The sequence below is a fragment of the Alternaria postmessia genome, assembly GCF_024291825.1.
Source record: "Alternaria postmessia strain BMP 2775 chromosome Unknown scaffold_10, whole genome shotgun sequence".
NCBI lineage: Eukaryota > Fungi > Ascomycota > Dothideomycetes > Pleosporales > Pleosporaceae > Alternaria > Alternaria postmessia.
Genome location: NW_026260083.1, coordinates 81,539 through 99,053, shown reverse-complemented (window position 1 = coordinate 99,053; position 17,515 = coordinate 81,539). Strand labels below are relative to the sequence as shown.

Here is a 17,515-nt window from a genome sequence, read left to right as displayed (position 1 = left end):
TCAAGATACAAACAGAACTTGAGCACCAAAAGAAAAGTGGACACGAAGTGAGGGTCGAACGGAAAGGTTTTGCGCTGCGTTGTTTGTTTCTCTGTCGCGACACGGCTCTTTCACTCCCAAAGGCATCAACGTTCCATCAAATTTCATCAAAATTGCAAGTGCAACGGGCAAGCAACTCGTTTTCTGCCCCTTTGCTCTCTAGCGGGTCCTATCGACCGCGTCCTGGCTGCGCGAAGTATACCTTGACAAGATCATCGCCACACGCGTCTATACGCCCGACGACATAGGACCTAACATCTCAACATGGCTATCGCAGAAGATGCAGCGACAGTACTCGAACAGTTCATACATGATGGTATTTCCACTTATCATCTTTAACACGATCATCGCAGCTGACATGTGGCAGTCGCGAACCTTCCCGCAGAGATCACGCATCTTTACGAAGAAGTCCAAGCCAAGGACAATCAGATTCAAGAACTGCGCTCTGCAATACAGCAGCGAGACGGCAGCATACAGAAATTCATCAAGCTCAACGGAAGCCTAGTTGAGAATCCAAAAGAGGCTGGATATTCGAAAACCATCATGGCAAATTACGAGAAAGCGCAGATACTGCAAGAAGAGAAGATTGGACTTGTCGACAAAGCTGCTGCACTTGTACGTTGTTGATCTGCAATGTTCGTTCTATCTACTTACAACAACATAGCTCGACCGGCATGTAAAGCGCCTGGATATCAAGCTGCGCGACCTGCAGAATGATGGCTCAATACCCACTGACCCCCAGATGCCCTCGCTGCTCAGGGACTCTCCTGGGAATTTGGTTCCGCCAGCGTCACAATCGAATACGGGGTCCAGCACACCGCTGCTCCCCGTGTCTGGTAATGGGGGCGGCGCTCCAAATCTCGCCCAGGCAGCTGCCATCGCGCGACTGACAAATGCGACGAATGTGGGCCTCAACTCGAGGATGAACCCATCACTGCAGAACATGCAAACACAAGCCCTTCTAAACCAACAGCGACTGACCAACGCGCAAAGTGCCATACAAGCAAATGCACGACAGGAGCGGGAACTCTCAGCGGGAAGCGACAGCAAGCGTCGCCGGCCGACAGGAAGCATTGGTCCCCTCCCTGCAGCATCTTCAAACCTGGGCCGACAAGGGTCCATAGGGCCCGGGACTCCGAAACCCTCAACACCAGGCTCACGCGCAGGCAGCGTAGGACCCCGACCGCAAAAGAATGCACTCACAGTCAAAAAGGCGAAACCTCAGCAACCGCTGCGCAAGGCGGCCCTTACAGCCAAGTCCGGGGTCAACAAGAAACGGCGCAAGGGTGGATCCCGAGCATCGCCGTCGACAACTGCAGACGACGAGAGTGTGGCAAGTGAGGCGGGCACGGAAGACGAGGACATGTCAGGCATGGGAGGCGGCGATGCAGAGGAGGACGAGTCGGATGACACCAAGTACTGCACATGCCAGCGCGTCAGCTTCGGCGATATGGTAGCGTGCGACAACGACAATTGTCGGTATCAGTGGTTCCACTGGGAGTGTGTAGGTATCAAAGAGGAGCCATTGGGAGACTGGCTTTGTCCAGAGTGCAGGAATCAGGCGCCTTCAAAGATCAAGAGAGCACGTTAGGAACGGGCTTGAGACAAATCTACGCGGGCATTGAGGGTTCACGGTTTGGCACGTGACAGACTAGACAGGTGCTGTGGCTTGGCAGAGTCGCACTTGGCTGATGGCGTGCGGGAGAGGCGCTGAGTGGGAAAAGCCACGAGCGAGTCGCCCGGCATCAGATGGCTCTCTTGTACGTGGTAGTTGCTATACGATATACTGTTCTATACCCCATCAAATTGCGTACTCGCTGCACGAAATTAGCACCGTCTCCACAGTACTGGCCATGATCGCCGGGCCAGACCCGAGGCCCGGGATGGCCATGGTAATCTCCTCGTAAATAGGCTGACTACGGAGGGCCATGCAAGTTGGGAAAAAGGAAGCGTGACCGGTGACAAGACATGCAATGCAGCAAAACAAAGCCAGGCAGGCATAACCGCTCCGGGCTGTCGAGCGGTGATATGGAAACCTCGAGCGGCCGTTCGAGCGCCCTTGCCATGCATCGTCGTCGCCCGCGCGGCGGGCAGCTAGCGCCTAAATCCCCCAGCCAAGGCGCAGGCGAAAGGGGCAGCATCACCGACATTGGATAACAGCAGCGGAAAGCCTCATAAGAGTTGTTGGCCCCGGCTGCCGGTTCCTGCATACTCGTATCACCGTCGCTCTCTCTTCGCACCGCGGCCTCTTTGACTAGACGCTGGCGTGCATTCACACTCCCTTGGCTAGTTGACGCACTGCTTTGTTTGCATCCGCTCCTTCACCGCATCGCACATTCAGATTCGGAACAGTGCCGGGCGTCCGTCGACTCCTACCACGCCTAGAGTTTCACCAGCAGCCTTCCTCCGCAGCCACTCTGCCAGTTCCGCACTGCTTTTGCAAACCTTCGCTCCAGTCTGAAGCCCACTAACACGCTCCGATACGGATACGATCCTGGTTGACAGCGGCAACCCGCGGGGTGAAACGCGACGCAGCCACCATGAATGCCATGAACACGCGCAATGGCGCTCTGTCGCCCCTCTCCACCGACAGCCAAGAGTGGTCGCCCATTACAGGCTACCGGAACATCGCCGGCGACAACCCATACTCGCCCACGATCCCTCCCAACGCATATGGGCCCAGCAACCCCGATGGCGGCATGCTCAATGGTATGCGCCCTGGCACCAGCAATGGAAACCCCTCGCCGCCCAGTTCAGTAGGCCGATCGAGCGACGGCACGGGGCTGTATGCCTCGAGCATAAGTGATAGTACACGCCCCATCATGGATGGTAGGAAGATGCAGGCGCTAGAGGAGACCATGTCGGAACATTTTAGAGTGCTCAAGGCATACCTAGGGCCCTACCTCAATGACGAGAAGGGCAATCCGCGCCCGAGCAGGGCCAAGGACAAGCTGACCAGACTATCTGCTGTCCAGTTCCAGGAGCTCAGCACCGACGTATATGATGAGTCGATACGCAGAGAAACGGACCGCAAGCGGGGAGGGCCAGGTGCGCCTGGCAACGACACTCCCAAATATCTTCTACCCAAGAATAATTTCCATCCCAAGCGCAACCAGGCGAGGCAAAAGCTCTCCACACTGCCTCTCGAGCGCTTCCGTCAACTCGCAACCGACGTCTTCTACGAACTCGAACGGAGATTCCCGCGCTTCACCGGAGGTGACATGCCCCCACGACCCTCGAGCCCCAACGGCAGCATCGCGAGTCGCATAAGTAATAGAGGACCTCCGAGTAGAGGCGGCACACCGAATAGCATGGGCGGACGACCCCCGCCAGGACCGGGCTACAGAGGGCCACCTCCAATGGGCGGGCCCATGGGGCCCATGGGTGGACCCCCAGGAGGACCTCCAGGTCCACCGGGAGGACTGCGGCCCGGTTCAGGGAACGAGCCAGGTTCTTTCGGGCGCCCGCTTCCGAAGACGTTCCAATCCAACACAATTGTGCCAAACAAGGGCACACTAGTCGAAGACGACGACGATAGCGGAGCGGACGATGACGACGCATTTAACCTAGAAGGCGCTGCTGCGAGAAGACAGACAAACAAGAGCGCAAAGAGCATGAGCATGGCGCACGAGAAGATAACTGCGGATTTGCAAAATCAAGTCTCTGAGTTGCAGGGCAAGGTTGACTCATTAGAGGCTACCATACGTAACAAGGACGACGAGCTGCAGCGATTCCAAGACGATGATAGAACACGCGATGGCGCTTCGGCCTCTGAGCGTGCCGAGTGGGACGAACTCCGGTATGCGCTCGAGGAGAAGGTTGAGAAAGCAGAGAATCTCAATTCCTCACTTCGTTCCGAAATAGACAAACTACGCAGCGAAAACGAAAGTGTAGAGAATAGCCTCCGTGCCCAGATCGCAGATCTCGAGTCCCGCCCGCCTCAGCAAGCGTACGATGACGGAGACGCTCAATGGAGACAACGGTGCGAGGAGCTTGAACGGGAATTGAACGAACAACAACAGGTAGCAGAGGAAGTACGGAGAGACGCATCCATGTTCTTGCAAGAGATGAAGGAACTGTCAGCCCGCAGCGATGCCGCAGCCGAGAAGGAAGAGCAGATGGCGAATCAAGTGTCATCATTAGAGGCTGAGCTCAAGGACTGGAAATCGAGATACGCCAAGGCTAAGACGCAGCTTCGAAATTTGAAAGCATCTTCTATGGGCTTATCGCAACTTGCGTCGCCGGACCTGCTCAACTACTCCCGCGATGCAGCTTTTACAACGCCGGACGGATTGGTCAAGGACGTCCATGTTACCAAGTTCCAGCTTAGCATTGATGAGCTGCTTCAAAACGCGCGAAGAGCAAATTCGGAGCAGACTCTCGAGAGTATGCGTCATGTCGTGAAATGTGTACGAGCCATCACGGGCGATATCGATAGCACGTCTCTTTCGCAGATCCAGTCTCCTACCAGTAGTGTGAGTGGCGACATTTTCGCGAGTCCTGAGAAGCAGCAAGCAAAACTCAAGTCTCGCGTCAGTGCTACAGCCAACAACCTCATCACAGCTACCAAGAATCATACTTCATCTGGAGGATTGTCACCAGTCAGTCTGCTGGACGCCGCAGCTAGTCACTTGTCGACAGCCGTTGTGGAGCTGGTCAAGCACGTCAAAGTGCGGCCCACACCGGAAGACGAACTCGAAGGAGATGACGAGGATGCCGATAGGCCCATGCCGTTGAAGTCGAACGTATACAACAACTACAATGCTTCCTCGCCAAGCAACATCAACGACAACACGAATAGCAGCGGTGTCACCTCAGCATACGGTCATCACCGCAGTCGCAGCAGCAAAGGCGGCAGCAGTGATACTACTAGATACAGCGCCTACAGTTCTCCATACAGTGGATACGATGGTCAAACCGGCGGCATGAACGGTGCCAATGGCACAGGCGATAGCGGCATGATTGAGTTCAAGGTATGTTCTTAACAAGCCTAGTAGTCATACCTACTAACGCGTACAGAACTACCTCGAGGATCAAACAGCAACCCTTGTTCAGAGCATACAACCACTAGTTAACCTCATCCGTGCAAACCCCGAATCTACTCCTGGGGATGAGCAGCAAATCTACGATTACATCCAAGACATCTCGCAAGCGGTCGATGACACTGGCAACAAAACCTACGATGCTGTGAACCAGCTTTCCAACCCTGCATTGAAGAAGCATGCGCTTCCCGTTGTAGAGGTGCTTGACGAATGCAGACAAAACATGCTTTCTGTCGACATCAGGGGTGAGGGTCGCGAGAAGATCCCGCCACTTGCGTTCAAGACCGCTAGGGCTCTCAAGGTAAGCTACACAAAAGCAACAGCAACTTGTACACATGCTGATCATAATACAGGAGCTCGTACTTCGCGTAGACCGCATCGAGTCCGGCGAGCTCACTGTCGACCAAACGCTCAAAACAGAGCTATAATGCGACAACTGACACAAACTGATTTTAACGTACGATACGACTACGTCGTATATCTCAGGGCGACCTTTCATTGCAACATGTTTTGCTATTCTTCAGCTTTCTACATCTGGCATGGCGTTTACGGATCCCACGGCCTCATAGCATCCATCAATCTGTGTTTTCTTGGCTACTACCACCAGCAATGCTGGATACCACCTCTTCGATGCGACGTCAGGACACGAGGGCATGCGAGGCTTGGAACCCATTATAGGACATATTATTATTGTTTATTATGACAGTGGTCGGTTTATGATCTTGTGCCAGACTTCATGTAGGCATAGGTTTAGGGCATAGGATAAGCCGTCTTGGATAATCGGCCTATTCAGACTGAACTATGAGGTACTACGAACACGGACGGCTTGTTATATGGTAATATAGCTGAACTAGGAAGAATCTTTAGTTGGTAGTGGAATCACAACACGATTTAGGATGGTCAATCACCGCTACAATCAGTAAGGTGGCTTGCACCTTCCCCACATCAGCGCTTTTTTGGACCCTGTTTTCGCCTCGGCAATTATTGCCAATTGTTTCGCACCATGCGTTCCCACCCTTTCGGACCGTTCCCATGCCTATTGCTCAAGGTGAAGTTGCCCGGCTGTTGTGGTACCAAGGAAACGAATGTAAACGATGACGTCATCATACAGCTGTTACGCGCGTGCGCCTGACGGGGCTGAGACCACATGCCCACGCAGCCACCGCTATTAGGATAGTTCTAGATTGTTGAACCGCTTACACTTGCGCTTCTTCTGAGAGCAGACTTCGATTACCCCTCCAGAAGTCTAGGTCTGTTCAAGCTATACGTCCCACCAGCACTAGAAATCGGAGCAAAGCAAAGAGCAGTCGACAACATGGCGCAACAACTGCAGCCGGCATGGCCTCAACAGAGACCTGCATACAACGATACGATTCTCACCATCACGCACAGCAGCTGTGCGGATCCGTACGTACTCTGGGACAAGGGTACGTATTATATGACCTTTACCTGCGGCGGCCACATCGAGATCTGGTCTGCAGACTCCCTCTTCGATTTCGAAAAGAAGTGCAAAAAGAACGTAATTTGGCGTCCTCCACCAGACCAGCCCTACTCCGCCGATCTATGGGCGCCCGAACTACACTCAATCCACGGTCGGTGGTATGTATACTTTGCGGCTGACGACCCCAAACATGGCAACAAATCGCACCGCATGTATGTCCTTGCTGGACCATCATCAGAGGAGGACCCTCTCGAACCAAGCAAATGGAACTTTTTCGGCCGTCTAGGTGGCCTCCCTGAAGAGCAATGGGCAATCGATGGCACAGTTGTTACGCTCGGTGGTTCCATGCTCTTTGTCTACTCTGGCTGGCCCCTCGGTACGCACGCCGATGAATCTCGCCAGGAAATTTTCATCATCGAGATGGTGTCACCAACAGAATGTACCGGTCATCCCATTCGCATCAGCACACCAGACCTGCAATTTGAGTTTTCTGGTAGCAGCGGCATCAACGAGGGTCCGCAGTTTCTCTGCTCTCCTGATGGCCGTTGGATGGGCCTTGTGTACAGTTGCGCGGGAAGCTGGACACACGAGTACAAGATGAATATCTTGTACTACACTGGCGGTCACCCTCTCGATCCACATTCTTGGGCCAAGTCCAACAAACCTCTTCTCAAAGCCGCTCGCGACGATTCTCCACCCTATGGACCAGGTCACGGAAATTTCGTCCTAGTCAACGGCCCCGGTGGTCCAGAAGTCTGGGGCGTCTTCCACGCTACTGATGCGAAAACGGGATGGGAAGGTCGTAAAGCGCGCGTCATGCGCGTCGGGTGGGGCCAAGGAGGTCCATTTATGGGTTCTGGCGAATGTGGAAGATGTTGTTGTGAAATCGAGCATTTCATCCAAGGTTGTCCTGGGGGCGCTTGTGGAGGCCAAGGTCATTGTGGCGGTGCTGGGGGTGCGGGCGGAGGGTTCATGGAGCCAGGACATCAGGGCGGCAACTCGACGGATGATATCAAGAGGGAGGTAAAGAATCTGATCAAAGGTGGAAAAGGTCTTGTGAGTAAGTTCCTCAAGTGAAGCTTACGGGTAGTAATCACTCAAAAGAAACTGGGGCAATGGTGCCGAGGCATATGGTGATGAACAAGTGCTCGCATACAGGGAGTTGTAGCGGCTGTGGTTGCTTGCGTTTCAACAAATAGGTGATACTTTATAGAAGAGAAAATAGTGCGCGAGTCGTAGATACAAGTACTCCGATTCTTTTTCACTCGGTTTTAAACCATTGTATCTCCGTACTCTTGGAATATCAAATCCCGGGCTTCTCCGCACTCGGTAGCTTTGCTCCCGCCTTTACCGCTTGTCGAATTGCGGAGAACGGTGGAATACCGCCGATCCTCCGCGCGAGAACATCGAAAAGGGACTGGTACTACACCTAACGTCAAGCACCACTATAGTCAATAGCACTACTTGTGCCGCAATTCGTCCCCGAACGTTGTCACGTCACGGTATTTGGTCAAGATGAGAGGCTGTATGGTTACTTGCCTATGACATAGCCCTGGAGGTGAGAAAGGAGCAAGGATCTGGCCAAAGCATGTAGCCAAGTGATCTCAGCACTTTTCGTTGGCTTGTCGCCTTTCACGATCACTATTCAATAGGTACTCCACTCTCGGGCGTTGGTTCCCGTGGCGTCAAAAGATGCACGCCATACGAGATGAACCCTGCAGGTAGAATCCACTACCGTCCTTCACATGGCGGAATCGGAATACCGCGACTCCGCAACCAATACGTGAAACGCAAAACTTCGGGCATCCGTTTACTCATCCCGCTAATTCCATGTCTGTTGTGCCAGCAACGCGGAAGTTCGGGTACTCGTCAACCCGGTGCCCTAATCTGCCATGTTTGCTTAAAGCAGTGGATACATATAATAGTTGGTGCTTCAGGTTTCCGACCATCACGAATACAACATACATACAATACAAAAGCGTTTGAAGGTACCCGGAACTTCAGCAGGAACTTCTATCACGATGGCCAAAGTCCAAGGAACCTGCGAGCCCCGCTTCGCCAAGGTCAAAGACCTCTTCCAGTCCTACCTCGACGCTGGAGAAGAGCTCGGCGCGTCTGTCTGCGTCAACGTTGACGGCAAAGATGTCGTCGACATCTGGGGGGGTCACGCAGATGAAGCTCGAACCTGCTCGTGGGAGGAAGACACTGTAACGTGTATCTGGTCTTCCACCAAGACTGTCTGCGCCTTGGCAGCTCTGGTATGCATCGACCGCGGGCTACTGGATCCATACGAGAAGGTGTCAAGATACTGGCCTGAATTCGCTGCAAATGGAAAGGAAGGCGTGGAAGTCCGACATTTTCTTTCGCACGCGAGCGGACTGAGTGGATGGGAGGAGTCCATCACTATAGAAGATATGTGCAACATCGAGAAGAGCACAAAGCTCCTCGAGCAACAAGCGCCCTGGTGGGAGCCTGGTACGGCGACTGGTTACCACGGCTGGACAATGGGTCACCTCGTCGGCGAACTAGTCCGTCGCGTAACAGGAAAGCCGATTAAAGAATTCATCGCCGAAGAGCTCGCCCGCCCACTCGCCGCGGACTTCCAACTGGGCATTCCCGAGAAGGAGTGGAACAGAGTCGCTGATATCATTCCTCCACCAATGCCCGCAAAACAAGAGATGCAGGCGTTTGCACTCGATCCAAACAATCTCATGTTCAGGTCTCTAGGCAAGAACCCTGGTATGGACGCCAACTGGGCCAATTAGTCCCTCTTGAGAAACTCTGCTATCGCCGCAGGAAACGGGTATAGCAACGCCCGCGGCCTTGTCCGCCTCCTCTCCGTCATCTCTCTGGAAAATCGTTCATTCCTCTCCGCCAAAACTATTGACCGAATCTTCTCAACGCAGCAAGAGCACAAGGATCTCGTTATACCGGTGAAGGTTCGTTTCGGACTCGGGTTCGGGTTACCCGCCGAAGGAAGCATGATGGCGAATCTACCTCAGGGACGCGTGACGAGTTGGGGTGGATGGGGTGGAAGTCAGGTTGTTGCTGATGCGGACAGAAAGTTGACGATTGGCTATGTTATGAACAAGATGGAGGCGGCTGGGCTAGGGCAGCAGGAGGGGGGTAAAGGCGGTATGGGTAATACCAGGACAAAAGCGTTTATTGCGGCGGTTTATGAGGCATTTGGGATTCAGCCTTGAGGAACGACCTCTTACTTTAGATCCTGAGGAATTCAAATCCTTTAGCTCTCGGCGTCTTGCTGATAACGTTGTTGCTGCTGCTGGTTGACAACTTGTTTTGGCCATGCCATCCATTCAGCCCAGTACGATCCTAGGCAATCATCGACCACGCCGACGATACTCTTCCCGCAACTATCTGTCCACCAATCTTGAAGAGTCTGCTCTAGTAATGCACCAAAGTAGGCAAAGATGAGCAAAGCCAAAGGCTGCCTTTGCCGCTGTAGCTTGAAGTACTCCTTGGGTACTACTGATAACCAAACAAACGGCTGTATTGATGGAAGAAATATTGTTCATTAGTCAAAGCGTCCATTTGAGATATAGAGAGAAATATCGAGTGACTCACAGCGGACCAGCCACCATTGTATCCCCACTCTTCTTGTTGCGCCTCCCAAGTGTTCAGGAAATGTACCTCCCACGCACTCATCTTTCTTAACAAGTACAATGTCTCATCATAAGTTGCCTTGTTCTCATCGTCCGCCCATGTTTGTTTGATGCGCAACAAGTGCTCGTCGTCAGGCCCAGGGTGTACGTCAGGATCCATAGTATCCCAGTCCTTCAGATGGAGTGTTGATCGCAAAGGTCCCTCTTGGAGGTAGTCGTATACTGAGCGTACCACGGTCCCTACGCCGTGGACTAGGGGTATCCATTCTGCGCCTAGGATACGCGATGTACGAGCTGAGATGCTGCTGGCATTGTCGCCATCATGCTGTATGTCCACCATTTCGTCTGAAAGTTTAGAAAATGTACAAAAGGCGTATAAGAACATGAGTGTTGAAGTGGCAAATATTGCATCAGCATTCTCTGCCCTGATAGAGTAAGTGTCTGCCCTAAACCCGCTAAGAGCGAGCGTGTGGTGATGCGCGGCAATATGTAGGTTTGTGCGTCTATCGTTTGGACGAACATAGGCAATATGTAAGGCTGAGAGACTGATGAGACTATGCATCATGTAAGCGTGGTTATATGCGATTTCTGGGAAAACATCCCGCCAAAGGCGGTTGACTGCTGGCACGCCAGGTCGTATCGAATGGCTCGTGGCTATTGTCCAATGGTGCAACAGGGACATGTCTTTGAGCGAAAACGAGGAGATGATTTTCGTTTCTGAGCATGGTGTGCTGGCCGCGAAAGGATCGTTCTGAGGTGTAGCCAAGTGTAGTATTGCATCTGGAGTTGTTGGTGGCAGTCCGGGAGATGTTGCGGCCGCGCTTGAGCTTTTGGCTCGCGGTGGCACCAAATCTGGATATACACATGCAACTTCATGCCGGACGCAGTGCGAACATCGCGGCTTTCCTTCGTCGCACTATGTCGTGTGTCAGAACAGATGTTCGCATAGGAAATGGGCCATACCTTGATCCGGCGACGTTTACAGGTGCCACAGCCCGTCCGCGATTTTGTGTGAGCTTTTCTCTTCAAAACCATTGGATCTGACCAATTGCAATCCCTGCTTGGCTCGTTGTGTAAGAAAAAGTAGTGAAAGAGGTACGCAGGCGACAGGAGGCTTGAGGGTAAACGAGAAACGAAGAACGAAATACGCAGCGGTGGGGTCTGCGTTAGAACTATTGATGGAAACATGATGAATCTAACCCGATATGGTTCGACCAACAGGGTTCCGGCTGGTTGTACTAACGGACGATTCCGACTCCTTGACACGACAAGATCAACTTGCAACATCCGCAGGTTATAGTCGTTTATATGACTCGCATAATGGAGACCTTCTTATGTATCCGTAATTCATTTGGATCTGGAAAGTATGCTTTCCAATAATGTCTAAAACCCATGCCCAAACCCATGCCATGACAACCGAACGCCCTATGAATGCTGGGAATCTTTTTCGCCGCCAGTAAAATGGTACTGCAAAGAGCGCAGTTACATTGATGCCATCAAGCTCTCTCGTACAGCCCGATAATCTCGCTATCCAACTTTTTCGCTGCCCCATGGTTCGTCCCGAACACGTCATCGGCACGTACAACATGAAACAAAATCTGAACCACGAACATGGGTAGCGTATCGAAGATATACATGTAAACCTCATGAGAAGCCAGATATCCACTGTGACCCTGTGCAAACTCAATAACGCGATAGATGCATCGGAGGATGATGACGACGGCCGCAATGGCGAGAAGTTTGTACTACCATACCGTTAGTGTATATTCCGTTGACGAAAAGAGATGTATGGCTCGAATTAAGAAGAAGGGTGCAAGAACCATAATGAGAGAGAGACTTACCAAAGCCGGCCACCCATACTTTCCATACTGTGGGATGGTATGTCTCTGTGGCGAACTCCTCATCCTCATATAGAAGATGACACTAATCACCACAAAAAACCCAAAGAACAACAACTGCACAAACAGTCCGAGCAACATGATCTTCTGTCCCATGTCTGTCATGCTAGCCTGCGCCATCATACCTCCACCACTGGCCTGCATGAGGAATGCGAGGACATCACCGCAAACAAAGATCTTGGTTACCCGTGTAGGTCGGATGATTGATGCGTGTTCAGCGTTTACGAAGATGACGAGGCGTCCGTAGATCATGTAGATTGTTGCGGCGTAGAGAGAGGGAGGCAGGATTATGAAGAGCGATTGAAGGATGTAGGTCATCAGTTTGGCGGGGGACTGAGCAGAAAGGTAGCGGGCTGCGTAACCGACCGTCATCACTGGTAGACCGTTAGTTCATGCGAAGTTCTGGAAAACGTGTTGAATGTACGTAAGGGAAAGAGAACGTACTTATTGCTCCGACGACGAATGCGGTGTAAAACCATGCTCGTCCTCTGATCATCTGGAAAAGATGATAGAGTGTACTTAGGCCGAAGAGCCCAGCAAAGAGGATGGCGCCGACCTCACTAGGGGAGTAGGGATAGAGACCATTGTTTCCGGCTTGGGAAGGTGTGTCACCTGCCATTGTGATATTCCGAGGGTACTCTCAGTTGAAGATGTCTAGAAGTGCAGTACAATGGGGTGAAGAGGAAGCGAGCACGTCTTACAGAAGAAGGTTAATTGCTGTAAACGAACGTAGAAAGAAAGAAAGTCGTGTGTAAGAGAATGAACAGATGAAAGTAGATGAAGTGAATGTGTGGTTTGCAAGACTCATCAACATGCATACCACTTCTCCTTATACAACTGAAATCCTGCTCGCAAGTTGCGCCCAAAGTGCACAAGCCTGTGTAAAGATCCACTGCCAGACGAATACGCGGATAGCCCTACGGCATGAGACCGTGCGCTCAGGAACAAGATGCGGGATCCACTTTCGCGTACCCTGAAACCCTGCATCGCCCGGCGCTAACGAAATACGATATACGGGCACGATCTAGAAGATTGGTTGTCTCGAGGATTTGATGCGGTACCTCTAAGCCTTCTACATGACGTTGCCATCACTGCGCCACTGCCCAGAAGTACGAAACAGATAGTATTGCGAATCCTTACATCGCCGTTCCTCCATTATTCCTTCGGGCGTTCCATATCACGCTTGTAGAAGGTAAAGCGATCCATAACCACAGTGATGCTCGACTACTCAGGTCGCCAGTATGCACTCTCAATTTCCGCTTGCGTAAGCCCAACAAAAGCAGACGCATATCTGATCATGAGCCATTGCTCTACATGTGATATGTCCGCGTCTCGCATAGCAAGCGAATCGACCGACATATCGGCATTTTCTAGAGGTAGCAGCGCGGACGTGCTATAAGCGGCAGAACTCTTCGGCACTTCTTCATCTATCGAAGTCTCTGATCGCGCAAGTGGGCAGCGATCAAGAGACGGAAGGTTCTTCTGGATAGATCCGTGGCTCTTCGTGTCAGGTGATGTAAGCGATTGTGCGCTCGCAGTATCTGTGGATACATCGGAATGTTGCAAGGACCGGCGCCTCCTTGCGTCTGTGAAACCCTTGGAAAGCGCTGACCACGACGTACATTGATCTAGAGGGAATTTATTGTTGTCGTCCCTCAGTTCGGAGGTGACCATGTACGGCACTGGGGCTTTTACCTTCATAGATCGTGGTTCTGCGTCGTATTCCAACGAATTGGCTGATGATACTGGAACGTTTGCTTTAGCTGGCAGTGATTTCGCATCCATGGGAACATGGCTTTTCGTATTGGGTATATCTTTGCCAAAGTTGCGATCATTCTTGCGCTGCTTCTGCTTCTGCGGCAAGTCTTCGCGCACTCCGACCTTTTGCCAACTATCCAAGGATTTTGCGTGATCCTCTTCTTCGCGATTTGGAGAGTCACCACAACTACCATGAAGTGTGCGCTTCTCAGCTGATATTCCGGTGTACACGTTTGCTGCGATTACCTTGCTCTCTTGCGCTACAGCCTCCTTGTCGCGTGAGTCTTCCCGAGCGGGACCTTCCTCGACTGACGTATTGTCGGTGGGATCTCTAGCCGACGTCAAGCAGACGCCATCGTCATCAGTACTGCCACAATCTTCGTCCTTCAATACTTCTACCATTGTCGTCCTCATGCTAGTGGCATTGCCGCCGCTATTGGCGTTGTTGCCTATGACCGATCGCTTGTACTCCTCCACGACAGACGACTCCGATCGCTCAACAGCTCTGAGTTTCTTTAGCTTCTTCTTCATACTTTTCCTGTCCTTCTTCGATGGCTTCCGCTCGCTCTTCTCAAGCGGCTGTTGTACGGTAGGCAAAGACGGAAGTATCTCGACAGTGGCTGCAGAAGATTGCTGATGAGATACCAGCTGCTCCCCAGGTACTGGTTGAGTCTCAAGCGGGTGGTGCTTTGGCAAAGCTGGATCTTGCACCGGCTCAACATCTCTATCACCCTTCGATTTACTCTTCCTTTTCCTCTTCGATCTTTTCTTTTCACCTTCTTCGACGGTCCCTTGCGATTTCGAAAGATTGTCCTTCCGCTTCAAGACTAATGGCCGCGACTGCGGGTATTCCAATGGCACATCCTCTCGGATATGCCTGTAAAAGGACTCCCAAAATACCAGACTTGGCGTTGACATCGGCTTAGTACTGTATTGAGGAAAGTTTTTTGCGTCGTAAGTGTTGTACATCTGAACAAGACTGTGCCACAGCGTCTCCACTCCAGGATGCCTGTGTTGTAGGTAATCGAACAAAGTTTTGCGGGCTTTCGCGCCATCCATACTCAGCTCGTGTATGTCGTGTAGGTCGTGCAGAAGTTGAGCATTGATCCAGATCAATGATGAAGAGCCAGTAGCTAAAGGACGAATATAGACCTCAAGCGCCTTGAGCGCATGGCCAAGTAAGGGACCGACGAATTTGAATTGCGGATTGTGCAGTATAGCTCGACAATGTGCTGTCGCATCTCGCTTGACTCTCTCGCGGATCGTCGTAGGTATCTTCTTGTACTTTTCACACGTTACACGATTTACCTATACCGTTGCGTGTACTGCACACCATAAGACTTCGAAGGGCTCCAGGTCGGGTCGTGTGCGGGTCAGAAAAATGATAAGGTCTGCGATGTCTGCAGCGTAACGGAGAGCCAGAAATTCTCTGGCGTTTTTATACTCTTCGTTGAGGGCTGAGGCTACCTGCAACGGAATGCCACCAAGCAGGTTACGTGCTTGAAGGAGCGGTAGAACATTGTCGGTCATATGATCTGCAGGAAGGAGGAAATTGAAAAAGATGATGGCAGGGTCCATCGTGGCATTCCAGATGACTTTGTCGCTATCGATCTCGAACGAGCCGTCCCAAAAGCCGCAACATTCCTTGTTGAATATTGACATGCTCAGAACACAATCCCTGGCCCGTGATTGTGGATTCTCTAGCTCTAGGGGTAGAATGTCTATGAATGAGATCATCACATGATACTATCTGTTCAAATCCCTGTTCCCTACGCTTGAGACGGCTTCTGGACTCATGATGACAGGATTTTGGCTCAATGTATCCTTGTATTCTGCAGCCTCCGGTGGTGGGTCTTCAGATGATGGGTGGCCAGAAGATGTGTCGTCAGGCAGCGGCGGTTCGACGGTTGGCCCACCAGTCGCGCGTTGGGCCTTTTTGTAGAGGGCATTGCGGTATTTCTCCTGTACTTTGAGGTAGGTAAAGTTTTCGACGGGCAACGGCCAGTATTCGTCGGCAATATAGCGGCATATCCGCAACTCGAGAACACCTCGCTTGGCCTCTGGAATGCCGTCTAGGTAGTCTCCGATAAACTTGCCTATTGGCAGCAGTTTCTCATTAAGAACCTGAGCATGCGACCTGGTAGCAAAGTCCAAGTTGCCTGGCGGCAGACTCTCGGGCGTCAGCGCCTTCAGCGCCTGCAGGTCTGCGAGAATGGGTGCTAATATATGGCTTAGTGAAGTGTGAGAGCCTTCGCGAACTTGCGACACCATCTGCGCTCTGTGGCGGTCGGCGTCTGTGGACGGCAGGAATCGATTGATGTTGCGGGATAAGTTGCCGAGTCTGAGCGAACGGAGGATAGAATGCATAGGATCTGAATCGAGTGTAATTGCTGGAAGCGACGGGCTACGAATAATCGATGGTTCTGCGACGGTGAAAGAATCGTTGTGGTACATACTCGAGGTCGGCGAATAGCTGCATCCCACCCCTTCATCGTGGAAGTCGCTCTCGGACAGGAGTAGCGGCCTCGCATCCAAGGCTGCTTCCTCATCCGCAATCTCAACACGCGGGCCAAACGTCCATCTTATCCCATTCATTGAAGCGTCTTCCATTGTTTCCCAAGTTCGGGTGAGCGCAATGAGGACGATGGAGAGGACGGAAGATAAGTTGCGGTTCAAGCAGTCGAACAGCATTGGCTTGCTAGATGTGACTTGCTATCGGGCCACGTGCTTTGTTGGGAAGGCGTGATTGAGGGAGACGATTTGAGCGAGGAGGTCGCGACTGTAAATTAAATCAGCGTTTGTTTGCTCGGGCGCGAGCGGGTACGCGAACAAACGCGAGATATCCCGTAGCTAAGTAGATAAAGATAGCGATGACAATGACAGAGAAAATATACGAAAGGAAGGTCGGGTACAGAAGTTGATTTTCGGGCCCCCAAGAACAATGGAATGTCTGCAGGTAATATAATACAATAAATGTGTTCAACTTGGTAAGTATGTCTTACAAGATCGCCGACTCACCCGCTCGTGTCCTTGTACAGTGGCGGGTCGCTGGACCTTCCTGTCGCCTCTTCTGCAGAGACAAGACGAATCTTTGTCTTCCATGACACCCATACGGGCTGGGCATCTTTGCTGTATGGATGTTCGCTATCATGCAGATTGTCATCTAGGATAGCTGTGAGCCACCAAGGCGTGAGATTTCTGAGGAATTGTGATGAGATGATTGTATACTACGGTTAGTGTGAAATCCCTCGGCCCTCTCTCCAGCCTATAGGTATAAGCGCTGCTGCGACCTGCCCTACACCCCTTTCCGTTGCGAGTAGATTGAACTGCGCCGCCGCGTTCCTAGTATCTTGAACTTCTAGTCGTATGCCCAAATCATTGAGGTATTTGCGAACCGCAGGCGCAAGGGGGATAGTGTTGGGGCCGGTGCCGACGATGAGCAGATCTGCCGCGCCATTGTCAGTTTCCATTCTTGCCAAATCCTTGTAGGGAGACCCTAAACATACCAGGCTTTGGATATAGCAACTCCAGCACTCCCCAAGCCCGCTCCTGCACTTCCCATTGGCCCTTTGCATTCAGCAGTCTGCCCGTCATCATATCATCTCCTGTGCCTCCTCCAGCAACAGTACCTTCTTTCCTTCCTTCGCGTAGCCATGGCCGCCATCGATATGCTTCACCGCCTATTAAGAGAATTCCGCACCCGCTAATGCGCAT

At 52.0% G+C, this 17,515-nt stretch overlaps 6 protein-coding genes across 6 annotated transcripts; 3 read left to right on the top strand and 3 right to left on the bottom strand.

The window, feature by feature from the left end:
• Window positions 1–2,579: 2,579 nt before the first annotated feature.
• On the top strand, window positions 2,580–5,509 carry J4E82_002486 (uncharacterized protein; the record flags this gene model as incomplete). The annotated part of the gene is made up of 3 exons (XM_051728787.1): window positions 2,580–5,012; window positions 5,059–5,382; window positions 5,435–5,509. 3 exons carry the CDS (start codon window positions 2,580–2,582, stop codon window positions 5,507–5,509), a joined length of 2,832 nt encoding a protein of 943 aa, XP_051591305.1.
• A 468-nt stretch (window positions 5,510–5,977) lies between these two features.
• On the top strand, window positions 5,978–7,599 carry J4E82_002485 (uncharacterized protein; the record flags this gene model as incomplete). Its single annotated transcript, XM_051728786.1, has 2 exons — window positions 5,978–6,000; window positions 6,324–7,599. The coding sequence occupies 2 exons, from the start codon at window positions 5,978–5,980 to the stop codon at window positions 7,597–7,599; spliced, it is 1,299 nt and encodes a 432-aa protein (XP_051591304.1).
• A 944-nt stretch (window positions 7,600–8,543) lies between these two features.
• On the top strand, window positions 8,544–9,287 carry J4E82_002484 (uncharacterized protein; the record flags this gene model as incomplete). Its single annotated transcript, XM_051728785.1, has 1 exon — window positions 8,544–9,287. The coding sequence occupies one exon, from the start codon at window positions 8,544–8,546 to the stop codon at window positions 9,285–9,287; it is 744 nt and encodes a 247-aa protein (XP_051591303.1).
• A 479-nt stretch (window positions 9,288–9,766) lies between these two features.
• On the bottom strand, window positions 9,767–10,485 carry J4E82_002483 (uncharacterized protein; the record flags this gene model as incomplete). Its single annotated transcript, XM_051728784.1, has 2 exons — window positions 9,767–10,030; window positions 10,108–10,485. The coding sequence occupies 2 exons, from the start codon at window positions 10,483–10,485 to the stop codon at window positions 9,767–9,769; spliced, it is 642 nt and encodes a 213-aa protein (XP_051591302.1).
• Window positions 10,486–11,641: 1,156 nt separating this feature from the next.
• On the bottom strand, window positions 11,642–12,662 carry J4E82_002482 (uncharacterized protein; the record flags this gene model as incomplete). Its single annotated transcript, XM_051728783.1, has 3 exons — window positions 11,642–11,890; window positions 11,987–12,417; window positions 12,488–12,662. The coding sequence occupies 3 exons, from the start codon at window positions 12,660–12,662 to the stop codon at window positions 11,642–11,644; spliced, it is 855 nt and encodes a 284-aa protein (XP_051591301.1).
• A 605-nt stretch (window positions 12,663–13,267) lies between these two features.
• Window positions 13,268–17,515, bottom strand: J4E82_002481 (uncharacterized protein; the record flags this gene model as incomplete). Its single annotated transcript, XM_051728782.1, has 6 exons — window positions 13,268–15,085; window positions 15,116–15,505; window positions 15,575–16,499; window positions 16,820–16,917; window positions 17,101–17,246; window positions 17,308–17,515. 6 exons carry the CDS (start codon window positions 17,513–17,515, stop codon window positions 13,268–13,270), a joined length of 3,585 nt encoding a protein of 1,194 aa, XP_051591300.1.